The 13,241-nt window shown below is 40.0% G+C and overlaps 1 protein-coding gene across 1 annotated transcript in view; it reads left to right on the plus strand.

Moving 5' to 3' along the window:
* The window catches only part of NME7 (NME/NM23 family member 7), a 90,526-nt gene that overhangs the window by 28,073 nt on the left and 49,212 nt on the right, over window positions 1-13,241 (plus strand). The window contains exons 5-7 of the mRNA XM_048293988.1: window positions 2,207-2,257; window positions 4,670-4,877; window positions 8,170-8,275. Of these exons, the coding sequence (XP_048149945.1) occupies window positions 2,207-2,257; window positions 4,670-4,877; window positions 8,170-8,275 (365 nt within the window). The remainder of the gene's footprint in view (window positions 1-2,206; window positions 2,258-4,669; window positions 4,878-8,169; window positions 8,276-13,241) is intronic.

The raw sequence follows: 13,241 nt of genomic DNA on the forward strand, positions 1-13,241 counted from the left end.
GGGCAGGCACTTGCTTCTCCAGTCTCTTCCTTTAACCCTATGTCAGTTCAGTCTGTTATACATAGGTGAACACTGTTTTCCATTATTTGAAAACAGAGAACTAATAATGAAATTAAAAAGCAACTAAGTTATACAACACAATTGCATTTTTATATTTATTTCAATAGGAATTGTTAACTTAGTAGTAGGCCTCAATTTGTTTCAGAAATATACCTCTCAAATACTTCTTTACAATCAGAAATGGTAATACTTAATCTCTTCACATACCTTTAACATATTTGCTTTCCAAAATTATTTGGTGAATTAATTTCAGAAGAGGATCTTCCGGTAAAATAGTGAATTGTAGGCAAACCTTTTGCAGAGTGTAGGCTTGAAGTGTGAGATTGCAAGAGTTCCTGTGTCTAGCATAATTTTTGCATCGTGTTTCTGCCTTAGTTTTGAAATGGAAAGGAAGCATATTGACTGTATGGTTAATAAAAATATTTTGGATTTTGAATGGCTCATACTTACACTGAACTGAAAGCAACAAACCAGGAATTATTCAGGTCATTTTGATAAAAAAGCTGGAGAAAGATGAGACTGTTCAAACATTGATAAATGTTAAGAAAATTAAACTCTTCTTATGTTCTTCTTGATGTTATTTCTTTCCTCTGGCAATATTTGGTTTAAGTCTGGCCTGCAAATGGGAGAGAGGCATCAAAAGTTCCATTTCAGATGACAGAACCATGCCTTTGTTCATGCTTGAAATCTGTTATTTGAAAAATATGCAGGCAATTTCTTTCAGTTTAAGAGAGCTGCTCAAAATGAGCAAACTCATGAAGACCAGAAAAAATCAGAAGACTGTGCTGCAGATAAAAACGATTTTCCAATTTGGAATCTCTCAGTCACCCTACAGCACTGCTTTGATTGTGAACTTTGTACCCTGGGTAGAGGTCAGCAATATTGCTTTCTTTCACCTGTCAGTCTCCTGAAGAGCTTGTCCTTCTCTATGAATTCCAGCTTCAAAAAGTGGCACACACCAGGATTTGGAGCAAGCCAATACCACATCTGTTCTCAACAGGAATTCTGAAGCTGCAAAATAGCAGGTTTAGAGCTGAAAAACTCCATGGATTTTTCTAGCTGTTGCCGCGCAGAAAAAGCAGTTCAGCAAGCAAGAGTAAAACATGAGAAGCAGCTAGGGAAAAAGATAAGGAAGAGAGTAGGTTGGCTGGTGGCAGGGGTGGTGGGGTGAAAAGCCACAGAACAGTATGTCCATCAGTGGATGGATGGTAGCTCTGCACGGTGGTGGCCCCCAAACCCTGTGTAGTTGGGTAGCTGAGCCCAGTGCTGGTAGCAGCGTGGCTGTGGCAGTGCAGAGCTTGGGAAGGGCCACCACCCTGTCTGAAAAGGGTGTCTTTTTGCTTCCAGCACCTGAGGAAAGGCTAAGGAACAGCTGTGCTACAGAGACACTGGGTATGCCTGGTAGCCTTTATTTGCCTGGCAGTGTAAGGAGACCCCTCACTGCAGAAACCCCATTGCTTTGGAAGAACGCAGTGTGTAGTCACTGCTGTGTTCCCTGAGGAGACGTGCAAGACCAAATTGAGTTTCAAAGTGTGAAAGTGGGGGAGAAATCCAGTTTCAACATGGAGGGTATTGTTCTGCCTATGCAACTTGTAAGATTTGATGCTACTGAATGCAAACCAGGTTATGCAATATCTTGTGCACCAATTTAATTGAACACTAGCCTTGATAAGGAGGTGTTCCTGTGGAGCAGATAAACTGTTTGTTTATGCTTTAAAACCAAACTTCATTAACCAGTGAAATTCAAACTGATGAAAGATGAAAACAATGTAACAGCAAATGGCTTGGCAAGAACTCTGCCGCATTTATTTCTCAACCTGAGAATGTGAGGACCATCAGTGACCCTGAAATGGGCTTCAGTAATTCCTTCTCAGAGCAGGAGCATAAGGAGTTGTCAGCTATACTTGTAGCCACACAAAATATGACAGAAATTTAAATGTAGTTTCTGTTATTGGACATGAACACTCAGCAAGCTGTCCAGCTTAGGAAGACATTGCCTGTAGAAACATGTTTACGAATGAGATTTGAATGAATGATGATTGTAGTTTTCAGGGGTTGTTTTACATATATATATATATATATATATATATATATAAATGAGTGTCTGTGTATATAGATCTATATCTATGTCTTTTTACTTTTCCAGAAAAGAAGCAGCTGATTTCTATGCCGATCATCGAGCAAAACCTTTTTATCAGTAGGTATATCAATTTCAGCTTCCCCTGTATTATGCTTATTTATTGAATGCACAAAATTCATTTACCATATTTGTTGCCACAGGAGCATGGGAAAATCAGAGCTTGTCTTAACTGAGTGGAGCCCTTTGCAAAGCATGCACCTTTTCATCTTCCTCCAGGGAGAGATCCTTATTCCAGTTATTCAGGGTTTTAACCCTCACTCTTTACAACCCAGTGGTATCAGGGGAATGTCTTTTGTCCCTCAGAAGTGAAAACGCTCCTAGCAGGGCAAAACTTCAAAGCCAGGGGAAGGGATATCTTCAGGATCAGGGTGGAGCTTGCAGATAATGAGAATTAGGGGGAACACTTAGTTGTAAGAATTTATTTGGTAACAAATACCCCAAATCATAAGTAACTGAAAGGATAGTGCATGGGGCAGTTTTCACTGTGTTGCTACCCTAGGACAAATGTCAGACTTCTGTGATGGTAGACTGCTCCACCTAACATGAGAAACCTTAGTCTTTCCATAACTGACCAGATGGATGCTTATGACCCAGAAATTGTGTCTTTTCTACTTTCCCTGAAAGTGACAGCAACTTTCTTTTCCTCCCTGTCCACTGGGCATTCTTCCTCTTTTAGGAAGAAGGTGCCTTGTATTTTTAGCCATGCTGGTGCCTGGGTTTGCACTGATTTGGTTGAAAGACCTGGTTTCAGTACTGTCATGAAGTGCTTGAGAATTAGCATTGCCAGCTGCTCTCCTGCAACAGCAGCTGATTTACTGTGGGTCCAAACTCAAGCCCTTCAGAGAGACATGGGCCCCAGGCTATGTCTGACCATGTTGGAGGTCAGAGGATGGATGATTTGGAATTGCCTTTTCTTTGCTGAATAAGCCTGCTTGAATATGTTGATAAATAATCAAGAATTTTGCCTGCAGTGTTATTTCACAGATGGCTATCTACACTAATGGTAATTGTCTGAGGAACTGTAGCCTCTGTCCACTGTGATGTGCCTGTCTCCCATCCTACAGTCCTATTGGCTGCATCTTCTGTATAGGATTTTTCTCTAAATTAGAAATAAGTAGCTCTAGAGCATTCCAAATCAAATAGAAACAAGAAACTTCAAGGCAGTAAAGTGTGAAATCTATGACTCATTTATATTTAATGTTGTATTACTTGTCTTCAGATTTAGTTTGCAAGTTCACTAGTTAGTGTAAGTCCAGTGAGTAGTAAGGAAAATTAATAATTCTATTGTTTGGAAAATAATGGTTTTCATATGAAAGAATTTTAAAAAAATGAATATTCAAGGATTAGTCTGCACAGTAAATAGTGTTGTAGAAATTGCATTTTTCTTGGGTATGTATATGTGTACTATTTAACTGTCCTAAACAAGACTCTGACCAGCAGAACCTGACTTCCAATAGCTTTATGTTGTATAGTTCTTTTAAGTAACTTTTCATAGTTTTAATTGTTTCTTTAGCAAAGAACTGGAAGGATTTCTCTTCTCTTCTTGACCGGTGATCATTAGGAAGAAGGTAGTTGGAGAAGCATGCACATCCACAATTATAATTGTGTAAAGCTCTTTTTTTAATCAAAGTAGTACAAAAAGCATTGAGTCAATGTGCTCCTTTGTTGGTTCTGTCCAGACTAAACAGTGGAAAGACAGGCTTGTTGGTATGTATGTTTTGTAAAGATACAGAATTGTAGTTATGGTGTTTTGTTTAGTTTTTAAATAGAATGTTTGGGTTACCGATTTTGGGTGGTTGTTTTCTATGTGAGGTGGTCAGGACAGGAGGCAGCCTGCTCCTGGCAACCTCTTCTTCTTACTTGGATTCATCCCATTAAAATCACTTCAGTTCTGCCCATGCCAGGATGTAAAAACTTACTTTGTGAGTAAGTCCTTCTTCCACGCAAACTTTTCAACTCCCAAACCTTCTCTCCCACTTTGGACTTTGGCTGGGCAAAATCCATGGGAGAGATCTGTGGGGCAGTGGAGCAATTTGGCTTGAAAGCAGTGCTGAAGTTCTGTCGGTGGGGTACACAAGCAGGTCATGTGTGAGAGTCTTGGAATGCTGTTGTGCAGAAGAGGCAAGCTTGGGAATCATTCCTGTCAGACAAATGGTTACCAGGGTCTTTCTTTCACTGTTACCAGGACACTAGTACTGATCCTTTAAAAATTCTTTTGAAATCTAACATTCTACAAAGTAGCTTGAGTGAGTTTGGGTTGTCTACAGGTTGTTTTTTTTCTACAACCATAATAAGGGAATGTCTGCACATGACCTAATCTAACCTCCTCCTCAAAGCAGAGTCAACTTCAAAGTTAGATCAGGTTGCTCGAGATCTTGCCAAGTTGAGTTCTGAGCATCTCCACTGGATCATGTTTTTGTTGGTTTTAATTTGTAGCATGGATCACCATGTGCTGTTTCCATTTTGCAGTGATCTTCTCCAGTTTATAATGAGTGGCCCCATTCTTGCTATGGAGCTCTTAGGAGATGATGCAGTGAGTAAATGGAGAGCAATAGTGGGGCCAGCAAACCCTACAGCGACCGAGAGTGATACACTGGACAGCATCTCAGAGAGCTTTGGACATTGTGGCCTAAGAGATGCAGCTCATGGCCCAGATTCAGTTGCTTCAGCTGCTAAAGTAAGTTTTGGACTCTTTCTTGACTGCGGTTTATTTTTGCTTTTATCTGCTAACAACTGGATTCGGAATTTCTCATTTTGTTTCCACACTTGTGTTCAGAACTAGTTTACATATTCTTCATGGCTCCTTTTTAGCATGGAAAAAGAAACTGTCTGAAAACAGAAATCTTGTTTATCACAAAGATGAATCTTGGATGCTTTGATCAGGAGAGCATGCCTGGTCATTTTTAATGTCTCCCGTACATCACAAACATTGAGTTAATTGCATAGTCTGCGTCATCTACCTATAGTCTACCAATGTGGGTCATAAAATGAAAGGGATTAAACAATTAAAACCATTTGTGCCCTCTTGTGTCTCACATATCTGTTCTCCTCCACAGTTCTCACTAGTGCTCTGCCTGCAGCCGACTTTGCTGTTATTATTCAGAAGGAAAAATTAAAAATCAGGCCACTTTGCAGTGCTTTGTGCTTTGAGAAGTAATACAGTGGACATGGTTTTGAGGAGTTTGGTTCTGTTTTGCTTTGTTTGTGGTGTTTCTTTTCTCAGTACTCAGAAAAAGCCCTGGGAGAGTGATAGATATTACCAGCATTTCTGTAGAATCAGGGTGACTTTTGTGTGCAACATTGTGGGATAGATATGCTAATAAATGATGGCAAGAATTAAGTTTATCTCGTGGTTGATTGATGAGTCACTGTGGTATCTTAGCTGTAGACCACTTTAACTGGGGAAAGATACCAGCTGTTGTTTCCTTGATTCTAGTCTTCCCTCTGTTTAAATTTGAACAGCTACAGTAGCACAGCTGGAGAGAGACCTGCCTCAGAATACCTGATAAGATGCCAAGTAGTGTACACTAGAAAATGTGCACAGAGGTCGTACCGTGGTGATGAGGGCAGAGTTGGGCAGCCTCCCCTTCTTGCTGCTGGAGGCTGTGAGGTACAGCAGGCTGACTGCAAAGCATGGGCTGTTTTCTGCTGGCCAAGAACTCACTTGCTGCTCTGCACCGTGCCTGAGCTGCTGGATCCTCTCCCTGTGCCTCAGGTTTTGGCAATAAATCAGATGCTGGATGTGAAGTACTTTTTCTGCTGGCTGACTTGATGGACGTGTTACAGAGTCAGAAAGAGTTTGGACAAAAGTGATCTTTTCTGATGTAGGAGAGTTACACTCAGCAAAGTCTTTGAAGTTCTGGTTAAATAGTTAGATGCCTTCAATTATAAGGGTGAAAGTTTCTCTTTTTTCCTGTGTACTACCATGACAACTGTGCCAGCTTCTGAACTGAGAGTGTAGGAAAGAGTATCTATTAGCATAAATTCTTGATTAGAAGCATAAGTGTGTGCTTAGGTTTTAGTTTGTTGTTCTTGTTGCATTTCATTATTTTTGAAATGCTGTCTGAATGCCCCATTCATCTGCAGCATTTTTATGACCCTGGGATTATTTTGCTGAACGTCTGTAGGTGTGTGCCTCTTTGTGGTGTTGCTGATACCAATCTTTAATAAATCAACCGAAATTGCGAATTTAGTGCCCCTGTGCCTCTATTAATTTAGCAGGCCCAGTATTATATGGCTGTGTAGCAGTTGCTATGGAAACCAGTTGGCTGTGCCTGCAGAAGCTTTGCTGAAAACAAAGAAATATAAGATAAAGGGACCTAAATGAACTCTTCTGACAGCAAACTGAAGTGTCAGCCACATTTAATGAACGTACTGTAAGCTGAACACTTAGAGTGGAAAGCTGCATTGTTCTTTTGATGGCTAAATGACAAGTGAAAGCATGTCTCTGATACACTCTAAGCTGCTGTCTCTCTGCAAGCCAAATTTTGTAATTTCTTTAGATCAGGAAAAAAGGTTAAGGAAAATTTTTTTTTTTTTTTTTAAGGCTCCACAAGATTATAGTTTGGCTTTTCTTTATGTCAGTCCAGCATTATTGAGTTAATTTCCTTTCATGAATTTTAATGGATAAAACTAAGTGTTAAATACTATACATATTTTGCTGCCTTTTCCTGGCTGCTTCTTTTAGAGTAAATAGCAGTTAACAGAGTGGGACAAGTTCTTTGAATCATGCAGCATTTTATCAGTAGAAGGATGTGGGAAATTAACCCTATTGTCTCAGGTGTGCCCACTTAAACTGTGGATTATTTGCTATCAGAAAAACAAAGGTCCTTTTTCCTTCTGTTGAAAGATACGTTAGTTTGAATTGTGTAATTGTTCAAGAAAGGATTACAGAAATTGTTGATTTGCCATGAGGTAAAGGTAAGTCTATTCCATTTAAGTTGAGCTAGTAAATTAAATAAGACAATTTCAGGAAATGGCCTTTGGCACTGCTACTGTTATACGGGGAAAATCAGATACATTTGGTAGTAGTTTTTCTTGGATGTGATTTTTTCTCTTAAATAGAAATGTTTCAGTTCTCTTACTGAATTTGACCAACAGGTATGAAATGGAACCTGCGCTTTGCACATTTGTTAATTGGCAGACTGTGTAACATATTTGAATAAATGGTATGGAAAAAGCGTGAAGCTGGCAGTGAACAGTGAAAAAATATCACTGAGGAAAGAAACATGACTGCCAAATTCACCCCAGTGTGGTCTAAGACCCAAGGTATCTGATACCTAAATAGTGATGGTGGGAAGAAAGAAACAGATTGGAGGCAAAAAGGTTCCTTAGATTTATCTGAGAAATCAAAGCAGTTGAGTTCATCAGCTTCAATTCAGTAAGATTTTAAAAAAATTATGGGGAAAATAAAGCCTTAGAAGTGAGTCAGCAATTTTAGACAAAGTTTAATTGTTTAAGACAAAAGGCAAAACATGTAAACAATTTGGAGGGAGGTCAGTTTTGTATATGGAAAGAAAACATACTGAGAAATGGATAATAGTTGTATTTTTGCCTATATAGCAGAAAAGATATTTTTTAAAAAAGGAAAAATAAAATATGTGTATAAGAGATTGGATTTGGAAAGATATTGAGGAAAGAGAGAGAGCATTAGGAAAAAGGGGAACACCTCTACCAAATGATTGTGGCAGCAACATTTTGAATGCTCCGAGTGTGAACAGATTGCATTGCAGAACTGAAAAGGAAGACATTGCAAGAAATACTCCAATCCTGTTTTTATGATTGTAGCAATGGTGCCAAAGAGGAAAAGATACATTTGAGATAGTATTTTAGGGAAGAAGTATTTGTAGAAAAAATAATCTGCACTTAAGGTTTATCTTCTGTGATACTTCAGGTGTTGTTACTTATGATAAAAGCTGATGTGTGCAGCTGGATCAATCTAAAATGTGTTTAATTACAATTGTTTTCAGGAACTGGAGTTGTTCTTCCCTTCCAGCGGAGGTCGTGGACCTGTCAGCAGTGCAAAATTCACAAACTGTACTTGTTGCATTATTAAGCCTCATGCTGTTAATGAAGGTAAGCAATGCAGATAGCAGCGGAGAAGCAGTGTGTGTTTGTTGTACCCATGGTCATTCCTGTGCCCTCTTTTTGGGAGAACAAGACTGCATGAGCACAGGGTGTATTTCACAGTACATGCAAAGCATGCAGATACATTGTCTTTCATACACATTTAGTATTTCTGCAGTTCATTTCCATGAAGACTGAGTGGGTCATGTGCTTTCCATGCAGATACTTGTTCACTTCAGAATAAGAACGGAGAGGTGAAAAAAAATAAGGATTAAAACATACCTGAGGTTTGATGTAACATTGTGACAACTTCCCATGTCCTTGCTCCTGTCTACCCAGCACAGTCACCTGCTGGAGGTTAGCATCCTCCCAACAGAGTGAAAGCAGGACACCTGGCCATGATCCAGGGCCTTCCACTCAGGCTGTAGCACATTATATTAAAACTACTCACAAAGGGAGATTTGTGCTGTTACAAATCTTTTTCTGCTGAGTGCAGTAGGGATGGAAAGTAGGAAAGGCTTGTTTATGAAAGTGAAACAAAGACCGAAAGCATTTGGTGGCTTCTGTGGTGCTTTCTGTGCTGGAGAATGCCCTGGGAGTTTGCCATATGAATATTGGAAATGTTTAATGCTCTACTGTTACCATACAAAAATAACCTCGCTTGTGTGTCCTGTACTTAGATCCAGGAGCATGTGTAGGAGCAGTGAGTGCAGTAAAATATTTTGACTCAGGCACCGAAACAGAATTTTTGAATGCAGAATAAATATCACCATGTGAGAGCATAGAATTTTTTCTTAGTAAGATGCAGAGCACACTGCAACATTTTAATCACTGCTTTGTGGATAGCTTAAATGGAAATAGAAGTGGCTGGAGCAGTTTCCAGGCCTTTCACACCTCAAGTGGGATGCCTGGAGAGCTTGCTGAAATTAAAAAAAGGCTTCCACAAGAAAGAGTCTCGTAGTTGCTACTCATTATATGCCTGTTATCTCTTCCAGACCTTGCATGGTATCTGCTACTGATAAGTCTGCCATGCAGGAAAGACACGGTGATGTTCCTTTTACAGAAATATGGGCAGCAGCTGGGACTATGATTTTACCTAGGTACATGTTTGCAGAGGACTCACTTTCTTGTGGAAGGATTGTTAGGGTCCTTCATTTGAGTGTAAAAATAGCAAAGTGGATGGCTGGGACTGTTTTTTTTTAGACTTAAGATATAATTTCAACTACATATAGGGGCTCAGACTCTTATCCTAGTGAGCTCAGGTTTTCTCTTCTTATTTTTAATCTTACTCGTCTCTGTAGATTTCATAGTGCCCTGTCTGTTACTTTTTTCTTCTTGAACTTCTCTGAATTTTTCTGAGTCGCCAGAAGACAAATTCTGACCCTACTTGCACTTCTCTCTGGGAGTGTGAGTGCCTGTAGGTGGTGAGGGTGGTGAGAGAGAGAAGAGGAGGTATGGATATAGATAAACAAAAAATGTATGTGCACATCCATCTTTGCAGTGTGAGCGCTGGTCTTAATGTCTCCTATATAGTCCTGAGGCCTTAGAGAGCCTGAGCTCTTAATGTCCCCTACATAGTTCTTTTTCTCACACCACAGAGGGCTGGAAAGTCAGAGGACAACTGCCAAAAAGCAACTAAAATTTGAAAGACAAAAAGTGTACCTTTTGTCGGCATTCTCCCTCCATGCAGCTGTGACTACTACCCTTAACAAAATGAAGAAGTCAGAACTGACTTTTCTGAGTCAGCAAACTGTTCTAACATTTTGTTGTTGTTGTACTGCAGCTGGCAGCCAAACCCCACACAACCACTCGCTCACTTCTTTGGGACTGGGGAGAGAATCAGAGGAGTAAAAGTGAGAAAACTCATGGGTTAAGATAAGGACACTTTAATAGGTAAAGCAAAAGCTGCATACACAATCAAAGCAAACCACGGAATTATTTATCACCACTTTTCATGGGCAAGCAGGTGCTCAGTCATCTCCCTTTTAATGTCTGTGAGCAACTGTGTTCAGTGGTACTTGAGACATTCTGGTTGTACCAGCAACATCTCCTGTATCTCAGCTGAAGCAGGTGCTGTAATGACTTGTGGGCTGCCCTTTTGGCAAAATTGCATGCAGGAAACTGGGTGGTCTTAAAATTGAGCAACTTGCTTACCCCCAGCGCCAGTGCTTCTTCCTGTGGCTGTCCACCCTGCTGTTTATGGGGGGGAGCAGGTAAGTGGAAACACGGCATCTGGAGAGGAAAGGCCGTCAGTGTGAAAAGGTGGTTTGGCAAAGCCAGAGGCATGGAGAGAAATTTATGTGGGTCAAAGCAGCAGAGCATCTTTTGTGTTGGAGTTTTGATTTGTGCTCTACAAATTTTCAGTATTGAGTATCTAAAAATAAACCTTTTTGCAATTTCCTATACACTGCTGAGGCTTTGAACTTGGCTATCTAATTACTGTGAATATAAGCTTCTCATTACATATCTACAATTACATAAAGTTACATTTACGTACTTGAGTTTATATGGAGATTTAGTCATTATTTCTGCAGAGACATTTGACTGCATTAATGATTTGAATTTTGCTTTCTGGACCTTTTCCCCAGTGTTTGTTTTTCCTCCAGAGTCTGTTGCATAACTGATTCTTAGAAAGAAAATCTTCCTGGTTTTCTATCCTGGAAGATGATTTCCTTTAACAGCAGCTGTAAACTAGGGTGCTTTTCAGTGAGTTTAACTTGCTGTCAAAAGGCTGGATGTAATCTCTAGTTTATACTGGTTAATTCTTGGGCAGAATACTCTCTTAGGGAGTGACTTTGATTGCCACAGGGGTTGCTATCCAGTGACAAAGTTAGTGGAAAATCAGTGTTGGTTTTATTTCTGGCCTTGCTGCTTCTCTCCTGACAGACATACAGAAGCATCTGCCCCTAGGCAGCCGCAGCAGCACAGCCTGGCCAGCCACAGCAGGACCTGGTGCATTGCCCCAGCACCTGAGAATTCCTGTAAGCAGGAGTGTCAGCATGTCTGCCAGGCTGCAGTGGAACCCTGGGGCCTGATAGAGAGTGTTGGGGTGCTAAGGTGAAGTTTACCTTCAGCTGTCAAGGGTGCTGGTAATCCTGGAGCGATGGCATCGCTGGCCCTCTAGGAATGTGTGCCTTACACGTGTTCCTAAAAAAGTAAGGCCATAGCTATTCTGTCAGTCTGGTGTCAGCATAATTCTTCTGGGGAGGGTCAGGGGTGGGTAGGCCAATGTAGCCCAGAGCTCTGGACTAGACAGCTTTAGCTCACTGGTTGTTGCTCCCAGTAGAGATGGAGAGTTTCCCTGGCTGGAAGCAGTGAGGTGGCTGTATTTTAACTCTGAATAGGCTTTGCAAGAGCAGTCCAGTTCCTCTTCACTGAGAGCTAGAAGAATGCAAAAGCAACCTGATGCTACTCCATGCAAATTTATTCTGACCAGGATTGCATCAGGAAGACATGATGTGATTTATCAAATCCTCAAGAATCTGTTAACTTCTCAGTGTCTTTTAGTTTTCTCCTCTTCTCCTGAGACCAGTTTTCAGTCAAGGAGGATGGTAACTAGTAAGCACAGCTCTAGGATTGTATGGCTAAGTTGTTTAATAATTTGGAATTTTTTGTGTGGGTCTGTGTTCTGTAATCCTCCTGCTTCTTGTGCTTCTGATACTTGAGATACAAGATCATAGTTGCAATCACTTAGACATTCTCTTTTTGTAATTCCTCTTGTGCTAGTAGATCTAGAGGTATTAGCACTAGTGCTCAGAAGCCAAAATTGTAAATTCACCAAGAAGGATAAATATCAGTTTAATGCCCTGAGCACAGTTACGACTCGACTGTTTTGTGAGCAGAAATAGCACCCTGTAGATCACTGGGTGGGATTAACTTTAATATTTTTATGTGTAACAGTTTAGCCATGTTTGCTGTAGGAAGTAGACTTTGGTATTTCATGACTGCTTTAAAGTTTCTTTGATGTGGCCTTTAGCTACTTCCTTTGAAGAATTAGCAGGGGAAAATTTTGAAAATAGTGATGATCAGGCTATAAAGGCTGAGGTCAGAACTGTGTAATAAGCAAATTGAAAGGTCTGCCTGGAGGCAAGGAAAGCTCTATGGTTTTGAGAGCTCCTAGGCATGAGGCTAACTACCCAGACAGGTTTGTTCTCCTAGTATGTGTTAAGCTTGAGATTTTGTTCTAACGTTTCTGGTAAGTTAAATCCTTTTTCCTCTATGTAATTAAAAAAAAAATACAGTCCTGTCTTCCACAGTATTCTCCAACTAATGAAAATTTAAATCTCAGAGAAAACAAAAGGAGCAGAAATAAGTTATTTCCAAGTGGAAACGATATTCTCTGGAAATGTGGTTTTAGACCTGTTCTGGGTGGATGATAAAACTTACAGAGCTCTTCTACATTAACTTAGTAGCTAGTGGACAGCTTTAGAAAGTTGTAGAACTTTACATTGATTAACAAAACATTGCATGACAGGAAATCATAAGAATCATATTTTCTTCTTTATGCAAAGGCAGAAAAATTCCAGTTGAGAGAGTAGTTTGTAGCTCCAAAGACAAACCTGAATGTGACAAAAAGAATACCAAGGATGGTAGTTCAGTCTCAGGCAGGTACAGAAACAAGGCTTACTTATATAGAATCTCAAGTCAAGTTACTGTATAGGAGAGTGAAGAGAGGATTGTAGAGCATGGGAATGCAGAATTGTAGTGGATTATCTGACTGCAGACAACTGAAGAACTGTCCTGACACACAATACACTTGTTGCTCTTTGAAAGAGAGAAGGCATCACTAGGAAAACGTCCAATTCACATCTGTATCATGCTAAGTGTACTTACATGTGTGTAGCTAGGAAATTGAATAAGCTTTAAAAAAGAAGAAGAGGATGGCATAGTAGAGGTACAAATCTATTATCACTCTTAGCACTACATATCTATTTCATAGTTTTTTCTCAAGACAATTTGTACTCATTACATAAGA

This window comes from Corvus hawaiiensis, chromosome 2 (genome assembly GCF_020740725.1).
Source record: "Corvus hawaiiensis isolate bCorHaw1 chromosome 2, bCorHaw1.pri.cur, whole genome shotgun sequence".
Taxonomy (NCBI): domain Eukaryota; kingdom Metazoa; phylum Chordata; class Aves; order Passeriformes; family Corvidae; genus Corvus; species Corvus hawaiiensis.